Genomic DNA, 19,056 nt, shown 5'->3' on the forward strand with positions numbered 1-19,056 from the left:
AATATAGTCAAACACTGCTGCAGTTAAATATTTCACCCTTTGTTCTCCCTGCATGATCTACAATAATAATCTGCTTCATGTTGATAGTTACTGCTGTGTTCCTGACAATTACCTGAAAGAGAAGTCGGGGTATTTCACTAGGCTGGAAAAAAGTTTAGCTAAATCACAAAGCAGGTCTAAATTAAACAATTTATTCTATATCTATAAAAGGCTAAGTTGATTCATGCATGTGTAATACATATAAAGCTCTCACTGGTGCCAATCGCACGCATGTGTTTCAATCTGTCATTGTCAATTGTTAATTTGGTTGATACTTCTATCATAGAGAAAGGGCGAGTAGCGATATTAAAATATTTCTTCTAATTAATTTCCTTTCAATATGCATGAATCCGTGCACCAGGCCACTAGGTTTTTTTATAAATATATTTTTATTGGTTTCAAAGAGGAAGGGAGAGGGAGAAAGACACAGAAACATCCATGATGAGAGAGAATCATTGATCAGCTGCCTCCTGCAAGCTCCCCACTGGAAATTGAGCCAGCAACCCGGGCAGGAGCCTTGATTGACAATCAAACCTGGGACCTCCTGGTTCATAGGTTGATGCTCTACCACTGAGCCACATGTGCTGGATCCCCATCACACTTCTTAAAAAAATATGTTTTTATTTATTTCAGAGAGGAAGGGAGAGGGAGAGAGAGATAGAAACATCAGTGATGAGAGAGAAACATTGACTGGCTGCCTCCTGCACACCCCCTAACTGGGGATTGAGCCCGCAACCCGGGCATGTGCCCTTGACCAGAATCGAACCCGGGACCTCCTTTCAGTCTGCAGGCCGATGCTCTATCCACAGAGCCAAACTGGCTGGGGCCCATCACATTTTTTTAAGGCTCTAACTTTCCCAGTTTCCAAATGGATTCTTGGCCTCTGTCAGTGCCCTCAGCACTGCCTGATGTTGCTTCCTGGTCATGAACCACAGTTTACCATTAAACCCAAACCAACCTTCTAACGTTTATAGGACCTGTTGCCCCATCACCTCGAGACTTGGTTATTTTTATTTAAATATTTCTAATCAGCTCCTCTTTGCTATCAGGCACTCCATGGATCCATGGCAGCTCTTACTTTAATATCTGCAGAAACTGGAGCTGGGCCCGCATGACTCAGCAGGGTTGGTCACAACCAGCGGCAGAACTTCCCATCCCTGGTCACTCCCCAAGCCCGGAGTTGGGAGAGCTGTGGGAAGGGTGAGCGAGGTAGGGGTCTGTGATCCAGGGCAGGGTCTAGTTGGAAGGGAGCATGGAGGGGTGCGCTCAGTCACTAAACCTGCTGCCGGAAGCTCTGAGTTCCAGTCCAAATGTCAACACAGAGAGTGGGTCCGGCTGCGGCGTATGCAACTCCAGGCTCTGCCTGGATGTAGAGTGGAGATGGAAGGTGCTGGGAGTTCAGTGTGTGGTGGGTATCAGCCCTGAGGTCCTCATGGGTGACACAGGGTCGCCGCTCCAGGCACAGGTCTGGTCACACCCTTGGCTCACAAGAGACACGTCGGAAGCCACGGGATGATTTGTGGGTGGTTTTATCCAGAACCACAGGAACCCAGGGCCCTGGCTGCCCAGGTGCAGCCTCTCCTGAGGCCACATTCATCCTCCCAGGAGACTTGCCCTTCCCAGCCAAGTGTGAGAGGGGACATGTCAGAGACACCCCGCCCTCCTTAACACCGCTCCTACGCGAAGCTGCTGAGGGCCGGTGAAGATCTTCCTCAGGAGACATGATTTCCCAAACCCTCTCACCCGCTTCCCCAGCCAGGAAAGCCCACGCCGCCATCTGGCATGGGGCCAATGCAAACACAGACGCAAGCGTGTGGTCCCCCTCCTTGGAGGAAATGCTGGAAACCCTATCAGCAGGGCCACCCGAGTCCATAGCATGCCTTTGTCCAATTAGATGATGAGTTGGCAGATGGAGCCCAAGCTGGATCTAACCCCGTTGCCCCCCTGAGCAGTGGACACACCACACACCACACCCTCTTCCTCCGAGGCCACGCTCTCCGGCTAGTCAGTGTCGGAAGCAGAGACCGGGAGGATCAGATCGGGTGACCTCTGAGACTTCTCCCACTGGCGGAGAGTGAGTGGGTGACGATCGTCCAGTGGGGATGGAACACTTCACTATTTCAAAGCACCGAGATGGAAGCCCTGGTGGCAATCTCTGTGCAGGTGCAGCCACGTGTTGAAAACAGCATATGTTCTCAGGGATAGAACTTGGGGTTCTCTGAGTGACAGAATTCTAGAGTAGTTGTTGGTTATAATCTAATGAGGGGCTGGGCAACATGCTGCACCTGCCAGGTGAGAAGAGAGACAGGTGGTGCCGGGGAGCCTCTCATCTGTGCACGGTGGTGCGAAAATCAGAAGGTTTGGCACAGTGGTCACGGCACACTTTCTGGTATTAATATTTTTGCAGCCTACTTGACACCCCACTGAACAAGTTGGCAATGCTCGCACCAGGACCCCGAAGTCTGACAGTGTCTCCTGGCGTCTTTAAAAGCACCTCTCTCTGTGTACGCGACCTGCAGCTCAGCGTGGCCACCTCAGAACCGTTGGCTTCTATGCCACGGCTTCACAGGCATCACACGGATCTAGAGTCGATGTTCTTGCAGGTCCCAGGACACAAGGAAACGTGTAGGCTATGGCCTCAAGTTCTGTTATGGCGCTTGTGCCTTTTCCATAACAACCTGCACACTCGGCACAGCAGAGGGCCCTGCACGAGCTTCGCAGCGCTCTGCGCGGCTCTCCAGGTTGGCTGAGAATCCGATTTGGCCCAGGACAAACACCCAATTCATGGTTTCTCTCTTCATGGGACCTCAGGATGCCAAGGTGTTCGTTTTCTTAAATAACTTGCTCCCCAGGATTGTGGCATTCTTCAAAGCTTAAGGTTTATGCTTAGCTGGCCTAGTAAGAAGTCAGGCTCTGTTTTATGAGCTCTTAATTGAAAAGATAAACCTGATCAGCTGTCCAAGGAACAGGTAGCAGGGGGGGCCACTGCTGGACCATCACTGCTTACCAGGACAGGTCTCCCTATTGCTGGAGAATTACCCCCAAATTATTGAAATGACATAGAAAGGACTTTCGTAGCTGTAAGATCAACAGATGTTGGTTATAAACCACCCCATGAGCCCCTTGAGGACAAGAGTCCCATTCTTTGCTAACATAGCACCTGGCACATAGTAGGTGCTCAATAAATGTTGACAACCTAATAACACTTTGACTGAGAGGATATTAGTTGAGGGAGAGGCCAACTCCAAAATTTGGTGTTTTGGTTACAGTAGGTTTTTCAAACTTTTTTTTGACTGTGGCCTATAATAAGAAACACATTTCACAGCATGACACAGAATAGTCACTATCTTTCTCTCTCTCTCTCTCTATATATATATATATATACCACACACACAGTTTTTGAATAAAAGTTTTACAACAAAATAGCCGTACTTTATAAAACACTCCTCTATCTTTCTGCTCTGCTCTATTTATTGCTTCTCTCTCTCTCTCTCTCTCTCTCTCTCTCTCTCTCTCTCTCTCGCTGTTTGCCACCCACTATACTGATTCCACCAATTCCACTGGCCACGGCTTGCTGCCTGGAAACTCCTGGCCAGAAAGTGAGTGAAGATGCCTTCGCTGAGAGTCTGCACACAGGGCTGGGCGGGCAGACAAGAGGCTAGAAAGCCCTGTTTCCCTGGGTCCCGCCTCCTGGGTCCCGCCTCCTTTTCTGCTCTGACGCTCACAGTCCTGCCCCCAGCAGATTTCCCAGTCCCCTTGCCCATTTCTTTGGAGAAGAGCCCTCTGTGTCTCTCTAGGCCTTCCTCAGCAAATCTAATAAATTGTTACGCGCGTAGAGGGCCTGAGGGACGGGGCGGTAGTTATTGTTCCATAGGAGGAGTTTCAGTTTCACAAGATGAAAGAGTTCTGCGGATGGGTGTGTGGGGATGGCTACACAACAATGTGAATGTACTTAATACCACCAAACTGCATGCTTAAAATGGCTAAGATGGTATGTTTTACATTATGTGTAATTGGCCACAATCAGTGTGTGTGTGTGTGTGTGTGTGTGCAAACTAATACAAAAATACCTGGAGGAGTGTTCTGGAGAGATGAATGTACTTAATACCACCAAACTGCATGCTCAAAATGGCTAAGATGGTACATTTTACATTATGTGTAATTGGCCATAATTAATGTGTGTGTGTGTGTGTGTGTGTGTGTGTGTGTGTGTGTGTGTGTGAACTAATACAAAAATACCTGGAGGAGTGTTCTGGAGAGGAAGTCTCAGGCTTGGAAGAGTTTTTAAAAGTCATTTAGACCAACCCCCTGACCCCTCAGACACTCAAGCCTTCTGTGCAGGATTTCCAGGAAGGGGTAAGTCTCCAGCAATGGGGGCCCATCATTATTTTTTCTTTAAACAATTCTGCCTTTTGTTTGTTTGTTTTGTTGTTGTTGTTTTTATTGATTTCAAAGAGGAAGGGTCATCACTCAGGGCAGAATATTTTTTCTTTAAACAATTCTGCCTTTTATTTGTTTGTTTGTTGTTGTTTTTCTATTGATTTCAAAGAGGAAGGGAAAGGGAGAGAGAGAGAGAAACATCAATGATGAGAGAGAATCATTGATCGACTGCCTCCTCCACATCCCACACTGGGGATCGAGCCCTGACTGGGAATCAAACCGTGACCTCCTGGTTCATAGTTCGATGCTCAACCACTGAGCCACGCCAGCCGGGCTAATTCTGCCTTTTGATTATTGGGAAGTTAGCTTCCCCTATTGAACCCAATTCTACCCCCTCAGGTCATAAAACAACCTAAATTTCCTCTCCCATGTAACATGCCTTCGGTAAATATATTTTGAGCTCACATTAAGTACTGTTCTCTGATCATCCAAGTCTTCTATTTGCCGCCGAACATTCCAAAACTTGACAACTATTTTACATGACATCCATTCACATCTCCTCTTCTGAAATGACCGATTTGCCGCTCTCCCTCTTACAGTATGACATCTAGAAATGAAAACATTTCTCTAACCAATGCCCCCGAAATTTTCCATTAAAACTGGGGAATCCTAATGGAATCTGTGGGCTGGGAAGAGTATCGTCCCGGCCGATTGGGGAGGGGGAGGTTTGAGGGCTATGCTGACATCGCGCGGAGGGCTAGATTTGTCCTCCAGGTGCCAGATAAAAAACGTCTTGGATCCAGTCCTAGGTCTGATGGATGGATACAATATCCAATCAATCTTGACTCTTATCTCTAATTTATTCGGTTTCATCAGGACCCCATAAACCACCACCCAGCCTTCCTTGGAGTGAAATGCTTTATCGCCTGCAGCTTTGCACAGGACTGGGTGTTTGCCAATATATAAATATACCTAATGCATGCTTTCTCCTTTGACTCTGGAACCTAAACAAATGGGTTATGTTCCCATAACTCCATAAAGCCACCATTCTGCATGGTGACCAAGGCACTCCTAAAGAATTTCATCCTAAACACGGAGAGGATTCCTTTGCAGAAAAATAGCCCAGACCCTTGGTTCTTATATATAATTAATTCCCCCCCACCCAGATACTTTGCAGTTATGTTTTATAGCTTATTCTGAGTGTTCATATTTTATCAGAAAATTATAATTTTCCTCTAAATAGGAGTTTTTACAAGGCTTTTGAATTATGATGGCTGGCTTCATGTTTCAACTATAATTAAAACGGGGAAAAGAACTAGTGAAACCGTACATCATATGTGGTTCTGAAGAGTGCTTGGGCCTCCAATCCCCTCTCCTCCTCACACCCTGAGGCCTTGGGGCGGGGGAGGGGGGACACACTGATCAGCTGTGGAGGAAGCAGGGGGGGGGTCCCAGCTTTGACCACTGGGTGGGAGTAGCTGGTTTTAGGAAGAAACAGAATAGCCTGGAAAGAAGGGGTGAGGAGGGTCATCCTTTGCATGCTTCCAGACTCAGCTGACTACCTCCTCCTCCGAGAAGCCTTCCTGACCGTTTGGTCCCCTATGATGTTCTCACCTTGCCCTGTTTCCTCACTTCATAACTCTCACCTTCTCATGAGCAGTAATGACATCTGTTCGTTAGTCTATGAGCTCCCTGTCGGCTTCCCCACTGGACTATCAACTCCTTGAGGGCCAAACCTACGTCTTCATTATTCAACCCTGGAGAGCCATCGCCTTGCATATATTACATAGTCAACAAATGTTTGCTGAATGAGAAAAACGAATGAATGAATGAGTGTGTGAATGAGTGGAAATACACAGAAACACGGTTCTCTCGGAAGCAGCTCTGTTGGGATAAGCTTCTGAAGGACTCTCCTTTCCCCCTCCCGTCTCCCTCCACACTTATCTTCCCCCGTTCCCCGCCCCCACCCCACCCCCACGACAGACACACCAGAGACCCAGACACATGAGTCTGTCAACTCCTGGCCCAACCTGACCAATCCAGTCACACAAAACTTCTTGCCATCAAGTTCAGGCCTGAAACTCCATCCCAGGGGAGACTAGCCCACCCCAAGAAGCCTGCTGCGTGGTCCTCAGGGACCCCTCACTCTGCAGGGAGACTGCAGAGCATACAGGACCACTGTGTTACTTACACAGTGGTGACCTCATTGTCGCAGGGTGAACTGGGCCAGCAGAACGTATCCATCTGCTGCCCCGGCCCTCGGCCATGAATCTTCAGGTCATTATCCTTAAGTCTTTATATTCTTCTCCTGTATCCTTGCAAATGAAACCACCCCATTTATTGGTCATTGGTGAACCTTCGACTGGAATGTTTATCGTGGGCCTGTACTGCCGCCCAGGTGGCTCGGGCTCCCTTGTGGTCTAACCCTCTGCTTGCTGTTTTCCACCAGGCAACGGGTTTGGAATGCAAACCGGTAGCTGACAGCATCCTGTTTTTACGTGACAAAAGATGGGAAGAGGTCAGAAGTGTCCTAACTTCTGCTTTCAGTCCTGAAAAGCTGAATGAGGTAAGACCCGGGAAATGCAGACTCTCTTCCGTAAGGGACAGGTTTTTCTCCAAATGGCGATGGAGAGCTGGCTCACCCTGCCTCACTCGTCCACGTGGCCCAACAAAATGCCCTGCCTCCTGGGGCCTTTAGACCTCCCTATTCGGCAAGAGCACAGGACACGGCACCGGCGTCTTCCATTTCCCCAGCCTCCCACATCCTCAGAGGCCATGACCCATCGAATCAACAGCACTGGGGGCTTCCCCTCTATGACCCCAGACCCTGCCCCGGGCACTTTGGGGGCACACGGGAGAAAACTGGGGCAGTGTCCCTCACACTTTCACGTATAATGGACCACCTGGTGGTCTTGTCAATGGGGCCCGAGACTCTGCTTTCTAACAACCTGGCAGGTGGTGTGGATGCTTCTGAACAGTGAAGCTCGCCTTACACAGCGAGGGGCCGGAGAACAGCCTGAAACACCGGTGGGCTCCGAGTCAGACCCGAAGCGGGAGGAGACGGCCATGGTTCCTGGGGAGGAGTGGGGGTGCACGTGGAAGAGCTCTGGGCCCGCAGGCAGGCCCTGGTGAATGAGCGCCCTGGTCATCCTTCCCGGCCAAGGCGGAGGGAAGGGTGGCATCCCCAACAGGCTGCCAGCTCTGTAAGCCCTGGGCTCCTCCCTCCCCCACCTCTTCTCCCGGCCAAGTTCTCTCACTCCTGATCCTCACTGATGGCCCCTCCATTGCCGATCTGGCTTTAGTTTCTGTTCCGAATCCTGCAACCACTGAGGAGGAGGTCTGGAGCCCTATGTTCGGTGGCGAAGGGGCTGCCTCAGTTTGAGTCCCGGTTCCAGAGCCGTCCACCACATCTAGCTGTTCCAAAATGGCTGGGCTTGGAGTGGCCTGTCGTCGGCTCAATAAATGAAAGCTACTCTTAGCTTCAACTCAAGACACTCACCCCTATGGTCCTGTTCAAAGCCTATGAATTTTCCGAAGCCCCCAGGAGAGAAAAGGGTCCCTTACATCATAATTAACTCCATCCAAGTGAGCTCTCTCAGAAACCTGTGATCCTGCCCATCTTCAATGAGGTTTAATTTGTTTCCACCACGGCCTTTGGTATCTGAGGTCAGAGGGCAGCTCAGCTCATGGCCCCAGCTCACCAGCTCACACTCACAGCTCTTACTGTGCCAGGCAGCACTCAAAGGGCCTCCTATTTGTTAACACACAACCTTCACCGCATTCCTGTGAGGTAAATACTATTATTATCACCTCGTTTTACAGATGAGGAAACTGAGGCACAGAGCGATTAAGTAACATGCCGCATGTCACACCTGTAAGCCAGTGAGCGGCAGAGCCAGGATTAGAATCCAGCTCCAGGATTAGAATCCATGAGGACTGATTAACCCTTCCGACTGACCGCTTCTCTTCTTAGCTATGCGGACCGTCCCAGGGGTTGCCTGGGGGGTGGGGGAAAGGAAGAAGAGCAAATGGGGCCCCTGTGGAAACCTAGGCGGGTTAGAAGCAGCTCTCCTCTCTCTATTGTAGACCCAAGTTTGGGACCAACTGAGGTATGGAAACAGGTTTCAGACAGAGGTCATGACAATGTCTCCTTTCTTACCAGTAAAGCGGTTTGAGAACGGTGGCTCCGCCATCCAGTCCCCGAATGGGCAGGTTGCAGCCTCCCCCGCAGGAGGGCGGCACAGAGCACTCACCGGGTCAGGGAGGGAGCCCTGCTCTGCTTTCAGCCTCCTTACACATTGAGGTTTCAAGGGAGAATTTGTTTGAAGGAAGGGCCTGCTTCTTTAAAAAGTTGTAAGCACTGGACAAGTTCAAGGGAGGACACCTTTACGACATTAGTCACCAAAATGTTGAGTTAACCAAAGAAGGGGGTGACATCCGCTGGACATGGTGCATCCTATTTCTTTACTCATGAGTCAGCAATGGCGTGGCGGCACTACAGATGCAGCGAGAGTCTCATTTGTTAAAAAGACACTGATGAAGTGTATTGATTGGGGGAAAAAACAGTAAGAAAGGAAAAGAGTTTTCTTGTCAGTCTTCAGCTGTTTCTTTGAGGGGGAAAAAGACCCGTATCAGGGTCTAGATTTCTTTAGCACCTTACAGAGTATATTCCAGAAACTGGTACGATATTGTTTCCCAAATAAATCTAGTGCTGGGGGACCCAAAGCATCTCCTTCCTCTGGTTCAGAAATCAAAATCTTAGTGTCTGAATTAGTTGTGGAAAATAGAGGCCCTCGCAGTGGTTCACAGCACTAGGGGGAGGGGTTGTCATAAATGAAAGAGAAGTGGGGCGGGGGGGAATGTCATGGACAGATCCCCTGGGTTTTGTCAGTTCTAGACCACTGTTTAACATATACCCCCAGTGAGGTTAAAGCTCCACAGAAAATCATCTTCCTACTAAATACAGGTCAGTTTACTTTCTTGGGTTTCCATTTGAAAGGAGGCCATTCCGGGGGCGGGGGATCCCGCTTCCTCTCCCTCTCTGGAGAGCTTAGACCTGGTGAGTTTAAGGTTCCTGGGAAACAGATAACTGAGCAGATGCATCAGGGAGATGCTGGCTGCAGATCTGGAGCTCAGGAGATAAGGGCAGGAAAGACGGTCATCAGACACACGGACATGGGTGAGGTCGCCTGTAGCACCAGAAGAGAAAGGGGGGCTGCGGAGAGCCACATGAAGTGAGGGGCAGAGCAGAAACCTACAAAGAAGACTCGGGAAGAAGGGCTGCAATAGAAATCCAGGAGAACGGGGAGGGGGCGTATTTCAGGGAGGAAAGACGTGTTAAATGCAGCTTAAATGAAGGAAACATGAGGACTGAAAGGGACGTGACAAGGATAATATTTTTCCCACGTGAAACCGATGTAAGTGTCTCGCGCTCCATAAATCGCGTCCCCGTGACTTCCTCTCCGCCGGATCCGTGGCTCTCGTTGCTTCAGAAGGAGACAGTGGTGCCGTCCAGAGCAAGGAGGTCGTTGCTCAGCTTGGAACTGCACACCAGGCTTACGTGATCCACACAGAGACGGGGGTCTTGGAAGCCAAGATTTGTTAGGGGGATAGAGTTTTCCTAATCCCAAAAGCAACTTCCTGTTGCATATGAAGAACAAGCAAGGTTTGGGGCCCTGAGCATGGACTCTATGACAAGAACGTGAAACCGATGTAAGTGTCTCACGCTCCATAAATCGCGTCCCCGTGATTTCCTCTCCCCGCCGGATCCGTGAAGGAGACAGTGGTGCCGTCCAGAGCAAGGAGGTCGTCACGTGAAACCGATGTAAGTGTCTCGCGCTCCATAAATCGCGTCCCCGTGACTTCCTCTCCGCCGGATCCGTGGCTCTCGTTGCTTCAGAAGGAGACAGTGGTGCCGTCCAGAGCAAGGAGGTCGTTGCTCAGCTTGGAACTGCACACCAGGCTTACGTGATCCACACAGAGACGGGGGTCTTGGAAGCCAAGATTTGTTAGGGGGATAGAGTTTTCCTAATCCCAAAAGCAACTTCCTGTTGCATATGAAGAACAAGCAAGGTTTGGGGCCCTGAGCATGGACTCTATGACAAGATGCAGACAGGATGGAGGATAGGGGAAGAGCCTGGCTTCTATTCTATGGAAGATGGAGGGAGGGAAGGAAGAGGGAAGAGCAGGCTTCCAGACATTAGTGTCCCTGACTGCCTCCTTCCCCAGCATATATACCCCCCGCTTTCCCCCCCACATACACACACACCCCTGGTTTCTGGATGCTTCCTTGGACTTAAACCTCCCATCAGCCTCTGGTCTCTAGATCACTGGTTCTCAAACCACGGGCTTGTGACCAACAGCTGCACCAGAATCACCTGAAACCCTTGTTAAAAATACATAATTCTAGCCACCCTAGGACCTGCAGAAGGAGGACTTCTAAGCGTGTCTGGGAATCTGTATATGTCACAAGTCCCCTGGCATCGTTACGATAAGAGCCAGAGTGGAAAGCACTGGTGATCTGTCTGACTCTTGGTCCCTTGTCCGACCATCTGGCCTGTGGTTACCCACGTTCTCAAATCTGGACCCCAGGACCCCGAACCCTTCCCTGCTTTATTCTCCTCTGTAGCTCTATCACCAGCAAACATTCCATTTACTTGACTTGGTTTATTTCTTTATTGTTAACTGCACGGCACTAGGCACATAATGGGCCCTAAGTAATGATTTGCTGAATGAATGGATGAATGAAGAATCAAAGAACCAGGAAGCTTCCTATGGAAGGATATATGTTAAAACTGAGAGAAAAGGGAAATAATTTTATCAAGGAAAAATTAAATACAAGGATGCAACCAATTGTTGGCTTCCTCTTTAGAGAGTCACCAATATAGATATTAGATATATACGGAAGTAGAAAAAGTAGGTCACGCCCAGCCGTCATGGATCAGTGGTTGAGCATCAATCTATAAGCCAGAAGGTCATGGTTCAAAAAGAAAGAAAGAAAGAAAAAGCAGGTCACAAGGACACAAAGAGGAAAATGAGGTACACAGGGTCTGGGTGGAGGAGGCAGAGCTGGGAGAAGCTCAGAGAACCAGCAGGAGCCTGCACTTCACTTGGTTGCTGGTTCCTAAGTTAGTTTTCCCAGAAATAACTTTGAAATATCAATTATCTTCAGTCCTTTCTGAATTTGTGACTAGCTTTTGGGCTTTGTTTTCAAACTTCAGAGCTCATTCTTGAAATCAGGGTTTGTTTTCCCTTGGAAGTCTCAGGCTTTTTCCCATGGCACCTTGGCAGCCTAAGTCCTTTACTGTATCTGTGTCATTAATATTCAAATAAAACTGGCTTTATTTATGTGGATATTAGGCTGCCTCAGTCAACAATGCTTGAAAGTTACTTTAAAATCAGCATTATATCACAAATCCATATTTTTTATTTAAAATAAAATTGGTTTCTGGCTTAAGTTGTACCAGGGATAATATAGAGAGATAGAGAAACAGTGAAAATGGATTGATTCATGCCTGATTCTGGAAGAAGAGACCATCAAGTCATAGCCCAGTGACAGGCGAGTTATTGAGATTTATATTAAAGGATGGCTAAGTAGTGCGGGGGAAACAACTGATGGCTTTATTGGGGGGAGATTTTGCCAGGTTAACCTGCCAGTGTTTTCACCCTCTCCCCTAAAGGATTAATTTTTTAAGGGGCAACTGGTAGATTTACTTAGATTTTTAGAGCCTTTTTTAGATTCTTTACCAAAGGCTATTAATGAGTAACCCTGGGATTGTGTAAAACTTTATTATGGGTCAGGAAGTAAATAGATTTATCTTCAGGAAACAAAACTGGGGGCTAATTTAATTCTTCTCTGAGGGAAATATATAAGTAAGGGGATTCCCTGGAGACCCAGGTGAGCACTAATTTTATTTCTAAATTTTATAACTCATCTGAAAGAGGGAGAACACCGGGAAATCTATACATTTGTATATTCCTCTAAGCTCTCTGAGTTGAAAAGTATTAAATCAATTGAAATAAGTTGCTAAGACTGTTCTAAGGTTGTGTATGTCAGCACAAAAGTGGCAGCTAAACCTTCAGTGTAAGCAAGAATAAAATAATATATCGAGGAGAAAAGCATTTCGACTATACTTATGTGACGATGGACTTCAAACTAGGAATTACTACCAAGGAAAAGGATTTGAAATCACCGAGGGCCAAAAAGGCCTCATGGTCATACAGTTCAGTAAAATATTGCAAACCCTCTTCTTAGAGATTCATCAAGTACCTTAGCATATTAAAGGCTTGGGAGAAACCTGCAGTAGGGAGATCTTTGTACCTTTGTTTATTCTGGATGCAAATAAGTTTGCAGTAGGTGAAAGCATGGGTAGTTACTGTCATAGCCGGCTATTGAGAGAAATGAGGCAAGTGGGCACTTTGTCTTTGGGGGTAGAGTTCATGGGCAACTCCATTGTCAAGTGCCTCCTGAGCAGAGACCAAGCTCCAAATTGGATGGACCATGGACCATGGACCCAACCCAATATGGTGGCTGGTATATTCTCAGTCCTCAAAGCTGGACAGAAGTGATGGACATTCTCTCATTCACCCAGATAATTAAGCTGGTGGAGGCCCACTGAGCAGATATAAGAGAACTGGCAACTTCATACATGATTTCCTAAGGCTATGTGTGTGTCACTCAAGAGGAAATGAGCCAATTGTATATCTGTGCTTGGGGACTCAAAGAAAAGCCAGACCAACTGGGAAGGTTGGTATCTCTTCCAGGCACCGAGAATCCAGCTTGATGCCTAATTTTTCACTTTCATCCAGATGTTTCCTGTCAGGAAGGCACAGTCAATAATGTATGAATCTTAAAGGCAGAGGCAGAAGTGGTTATTATTCCCTCTAGGCCTTTCTTGCCTTGGAGAAGACATATTACTCCAGGATGACTACAATTTTTAAAAATTTAAGTTGATAAAGCCAGCTTATGAGTAAATGCATAGTTACAGCCATTTCAGTGCAAAAGTCTTTGCAGAATTACAGTCATCACCACAGTTTAGTTTGGCCTTTAAATTTTCACTGTAAACTCTCAGACAGTCACGCACAAGGGCTTCTAAAACAGACCCTCGTCTTCCAATGATGTTAGAACAAGCAGCGTCCTCTTGGCTGTATCAGCCTCCCACCGTCTATTTTTAATATTTGCTTTTATTTCTGAGTCCTTCCAAACAATAAAAATGAAAGTCATTATAACCAAGTGCGGCTGTGGTGATAAGTACTTCGGAATCCAAAAATACATTGTCCCTGCCTGACCAGGTGTCCGTTTTCCAGAATGTCTGGGTATTTATCTAGCGGCAAGAGGTCCTTATCCTGCAACACAGTTGTATCCTGCAACACACTTAATCTCCTAGGTAAAATCAATGTAATGATGAACTGTTTAAATTCTGGTTAAAATGTTCCTTTTCCATCTGCATTCAAAAGAAAACACACTCCTCATCATGGGCACCCCATCCTGGGTTATAATTTGACTCTCCTTTGCCAGAATTATAATGTCACTCCGACTTGCCGCTGGTTAAATCTAAGAGCATCTCAATGTGCCTCCTAGCTTGTCTGTTGCCTGGCAACACCAGCAGCCACCTCCTCGTCGGGGTGAGTTCTAATTGGTCAAACTCTTGACAGGAGCCAAGAGTGATTAGAAATGACACTTTATTATTCACCTAGATGGCTAGAACTGATATATATCAGCAGGAAATTTTGCATGAAAATAAGTCACGGATGTTTTCAATATTTGGGTAGCAGAGGGAGGTTGTAAGTTTTGTTAACTAGAATGAATTTTACATTTATTAGTCACCTGTTTAGAGATATTATTTTTCTATTTTTTTAAATCAACAATATAGTTCAATACCATTTCCCATCTGTATTAGCTGACCTCTATTTATTCAGAAAATCACCCTCTAACGTCCATTCCAAAACAGCAACAGTGCCCAGGGGTCTAAGCGTGCCAAGTAGAATGAAACATTAAATTCATAACATTCAACCGATATTTTTATTAGTTCCCGTCTTTAAGGGGTTTATAATGTAGAAGGGCAACAAGGTGGATGTATTTCTACGTCATTTCCAACTCGTGGGAGATGGTGGCACTTTGGGGGTTGGGGGGTGGGTAGCATTGGAACGGAGCCCTGGAGATTTTGCTGAGTTTTGACAGAGGGAAAGGTGCTTTGCAGGTGGAATGAGCTGCAGGAACAAAGTCATCTGGACGAAAAAGTACAGGGTGTGTTTGGGGAATAGGGAGTATAAACTGGCTGGAACACAGAGTACGCGCAAGCACTTAGTGAAAGCAAATGGGAAAAGTAGGTTGAGGCACATAGAGTTCCCAGTTCTCTGCTGGGGGTTGGGGGAGTGCTTGGTGCACACTTCACTGAATAGTGAGGAGCTATTAAATACCTGAAAGTGGGGGATTGAGGAAAAAAGGGTTCCAATTCAGCCATTTAGCTTCCAAGATCACACACACACACACACACACACACACACCCCGACTCGTGGGCAAACACTTCTGGAGCAGGTGAGGACAGGTCTCTACTTTGATGTCCCCACTTTTCGTGGCCCCAAAGGGGTGGCTCCTGGGGGCCACGTATTGATCTCAGGGTGGTGGCCTGCACAAGGGCTCTTTTCTGAATCTTTCTTCATAGATGACACATGAGTCACCCAGCCTCCACACCATCAATGTGATGTTAATTAACTGAGGAGCAAAAGGATTATGCATCCTGATTTTGGAGAAAAAGGCAGTATGTCAGAAGTCAAAGGATCTGGTGTCCTAATTCTCACTCTTATTTAATTATTTGGCATAAAAATCACCAGAGTCTGCCTTTTAGGTCTTCATGTAATTCTGAAATAAAACAGATACAATGGGGTCATTTCTGTTTAGAAGTATAAAGTAACACAGAAGAGACCCTCTCCTCCAGCTCCCCCCGCTCCTCTCCTCCCCCAAGGAAATGTGTCTCTCCTAGCACTCAGCCTGTCTCCATTCTCCAACCGTCCGGGCCTCCAAAGGCTTCATGGTGTTTGTTTCTCCAGTTCATGGCATCAGAACTGGATTGAGTGAGATTATAACCTAGATGTTAATTAACTGAGGAGCAAAAGGATCATGCATCCTGAATTTGGAGAAAAGGGCAGTATGTCAGAAGTCAAAGGCTCTGGTGTCCTAATTCTCACTCTTATTTAATTATTTGAGCATAAAAATCACCAGAGTCTGCCTGTTAGGTCTTCATGTAATTCTGAAATAAAACAGATACAAAAAGGCTTTTTTAGGGATGTCACATGGTGGAGCAAGTAGACAGGCCTACCGAGCTGGCTGTCTACTGCCCTGAACTAGGTAGGACGTTGCCTGCTCTTTCCATGGCTCCCAAGCAATGGTCTCAACCTGGTGTCTACTGACCTCCTTGGAATCCCAGAATGCCCATGGAAGGGACTTTATAGCTCATTGCAATGAGCCCCACATTTGGGGGTGAGGACCCAAATTCAGAGAGATTCTAATGACTTGCCCAGAGTAAGAGGTAGAACCACCACGGGCCTCAGGTCTTCACTCAGGGCCAGCTCCCAGGAAACTGCACTGCATTCATGCTAAGAGCACTCAATGTGTTAATGTTTCTTGGATACTTTCTATGTGAAGGCCCTTAGGGAACATTCAGCCAATCAGTCATCACATCGCTATTTGTAGAAAATCAACTGGATGTGTTGCACTGTGCTCATTCCTGATAGAACAAATGCCAAGAACCTCAATAATACATGACAACCTGTAAGAGTTGCCACAAGATAGTAACATTGCGAGTGGATTAGTTATCTATTGCTGTGTAATAAATTACCCCTAAATTTAGCAGTTTGAAACAACAAATTTTTATTAGCTCATAGTTTCTGAGGCTCAGGAATCTGGGCATGGCTTAGAGGGGTGCCTCTTTCTCAGGGTCTCTGTAGTCAAGCTGCCAGCTGGGCTGTGGTCTCACAGGAAGGTTGGACTGGGGGAAGGTGAGCCTCGAAGTTTACCCACATGGTTATTGGCAGGGTTCAGTTCTTAATGGGCTTTAGAAAACAGGATCAGAAGCTTGTTCTACATCCTTCAGTCAATGGGGCTCTCCAAAGGATTTCAGCAAAACATTGCTCAGGTAACAAGTATTCTTGGAAGGCCAATCTGGTGACTGCAGACAGGATAGATTAGAAAGTGAAAAGACAGGAGGTAAGGAGGCCAGAAGGTTCTTTTGAAAAAAAACAAACAAAACTTTTAGTACACCAATGTGCCAGGCACTATACTAGGTACTAAGGCTACAGATGTGCTCAAGATATAGTCATTGTTCTCAAGAAGCAAGATAACAACCACATTCCAGGCAACCCGTGGCAAAGCCTGAAGTAGAGTGGTCACTGGGGAAATAAAGATGGAGAGACAGATTTGAGAAAGGAGTGATGATAACTTGGTGAGGCGAGAGCACATGGACCCAATGGGTGTTGTGAGGAATAAGAGATGAGAGACTGACGCCTGGCACTCAAACCAGTCTGGGAGCATGGGCATCCCAGTGCTTGCAACTCTCACTGCCTTCTAGCGCTAAGTCTTTTACCTATTTTGTTTCTAATCTTTGTCATGACTCTTCAAGGGAGCTATTACTATTCCCATTCAGCAGATGAAGAAATTGATTCAGTGAGGTTAGGTCAAACACGACTACGAAGTGCCAAGGAGAGGAAACCTAACAATTGGCACTGGCCTTGAATGTTTTCTCTCCCTGGGGCCAAGTGTATTTAACAAGGTCAAAGTCTTAGCCTCGAGGAGGAAACTCCAAGGATGAAATTCTAGGAATGCCTAGAAGGGGAGAGGAACGCCTTTGAGCAGGAGAATGTCTGAGCCTTCTGGGTCTTTATCCCAGATGTTGTCTCTTTTGCCCACTCACAGAGCCCTCTCCGGCTTCTTGAACGAGCTCTCTGGCCCTCGGCCTGCACCTTGATGCAGAATTCCTCAGTCAGTAAAGATTCCATCCGCTTTGTGTTTAACTGGGCCACTTTGATTATATGGTAAACTGAAGGTTACCAAGAGCTTCCTTTCTTGGGGAATTTCCTTTACCCTTGGTGGTTACTGCCAGTTACTAAATAGCTGACCAGCCGTACACTCAGGATCATCTATAACGAAGATAACCAATGTGAGAACAGACAGAAGCAAATTGGGAAACTTTCTCCCCAGGCTTGGCTGCTGGACCGATCCCCCCCCAAGAAGAAATCGTTCTTTAAAAGCCCAATAGCAATAATATTTTATCTGACTCTAAGTGTAACATATGTGCATTATGAAAAACAAAACAAAACAAAAATCACTCATTATGCTACGAAGATGAAAAGGAACAGCCAAATGAGAGTCTTCTATTAAGATGTGTATGATGATAGCATTGTGTGCTCATCTGTGCGTGTGTTTGCACAAGCCACCTCTACCTGCTTGTCTGCAAATCTAGGGGAATAACTGCGAGGTTTGTGGATTGTATAAAGATGATCGCAAGCCCATCAAAGAGAGCTTCTGTTTGTATGCGACTCGTGTAAGAGTAAATACTCCGTGACTGCTTGTATAGGATGCGAGGAAGAAAACCTGAGACGATGGCTACTGGCCAGCACGCAGCTCCTGCTCTCCTGTCTGATAATATTTTCCCTGCATTGCTTTTAAAAACATTTTTCATAATTCATGCCCCATCTCCTATCACATTAACCCAACTAAAAATGTCATTATCCATTCGGTTCGACAGACAGCAGGCAGAGTGTGGTAGAAAATTATAATCACGCCAGCCAGCAACAAAGAATTCCAGTCACAAGCACGTGGAGGCGCCGATGGTGGGCATCTGGCCCACCCCCTCTGCACTGTCCAGGCATATGATTAGGTTCCGTATGGGTGGAGCCCTCTTTGTACACACAGCATGCTTCAGAAGAGTTGTATGTAAATCAATTTTATATTGCATCCCATTTTGGTACATTAAGGAGGCTTTAAGCTTGACATCTAAAGAGACTTCCTCTTTTTTTTTTCTTTATTATTATTTTTTTTTTAGAGATAGAGGAAGAGCTAAGGAGAGAGAGAGAGAAACATCAATCAGCTGCCTCCTGCACACAACCCAATGGGAGATCAAACCGGCAGCCCAGGCATGTGCCCTGACCAGGGACTGAACTGGTGATCTCTCAGTGCACGGGATGATGTCCAACCAACTGAGCCACACTGGCCAGGGCCTAAAGAGACTTCCTTTTAAACAGTAGTTTTCTTTTTGCCATGTTACTATTCTTCTAAACTACATCTAAAAGATATTTCTGCACATGTGATTTGACTGAAGCAGAGTTCAGTTGTACCACTAAGTTTATTAAAATAATGGACAAAGCATAGCTGGTGAAGCCAGTCAGAAATACAGCTTAAATAGTACCGAGTCCTCCAAAAACTAAGGTGGCCTGAGATTTCTTGAGAGTAACGAGCCTCACACACACTTTTGTGCTGACGGATTATCAAACGGATGGTTTGTGAGGATTTAGGGAATAATTCAGTGGTCATGAAGAGTGCATCCAGAATTATCAAGAGTAAACCAGGGTAGTCATTCTCATGTCTTTTTTAGTGGACTTCAGGATATGGAGATAGGATACAGTACATTTCTGCTTCAGCAA

The 19,056-nt window shown here is 46.7% G+C and overlaps 1 protein-coding gene across 3 annotated transcripts in view; it reads left to right on the forward strand.

Annotated features, from left to right (window-relative positions):
• TBXAS1 (thromboxane A synthase 1 (platelet)) overlaps positions 1-19,056 on the forward strand; it is a 157,497-nt gene that overhangs the window by 83,529 nt on the left and 54,912 nt on the right. For all 3 annotated transcript variants that reach the window (XM_005875001.2, XM_014546719.1, XM_014546720.1), the window contains one exon: positions 6,869-6,985. In XM_005875001.2, coding sequence (XP_005875063.1) covers positions 6,869-6,985 — 117 coding nt within the window. The remainder of the gene's footprint in view (positions 1-6,868; positions 6,986-19,056) is intronic.

This window comes from Myotis brandtii, unplaced genomic scaffold (genome assembly GCF_000412655.1).
Source record: "Myotis brandtii unplaced genomic scaffold, ASM41265v1 scaffold455, whole genome shotgun sequence".
In the NCBI taxonomy this organism is placed as follows: Eukaryota; Metazoa; Chordata; class Mammalia; order Chiroptera; family Vespertilionidae; genus Myotis; species Myotis brandtii.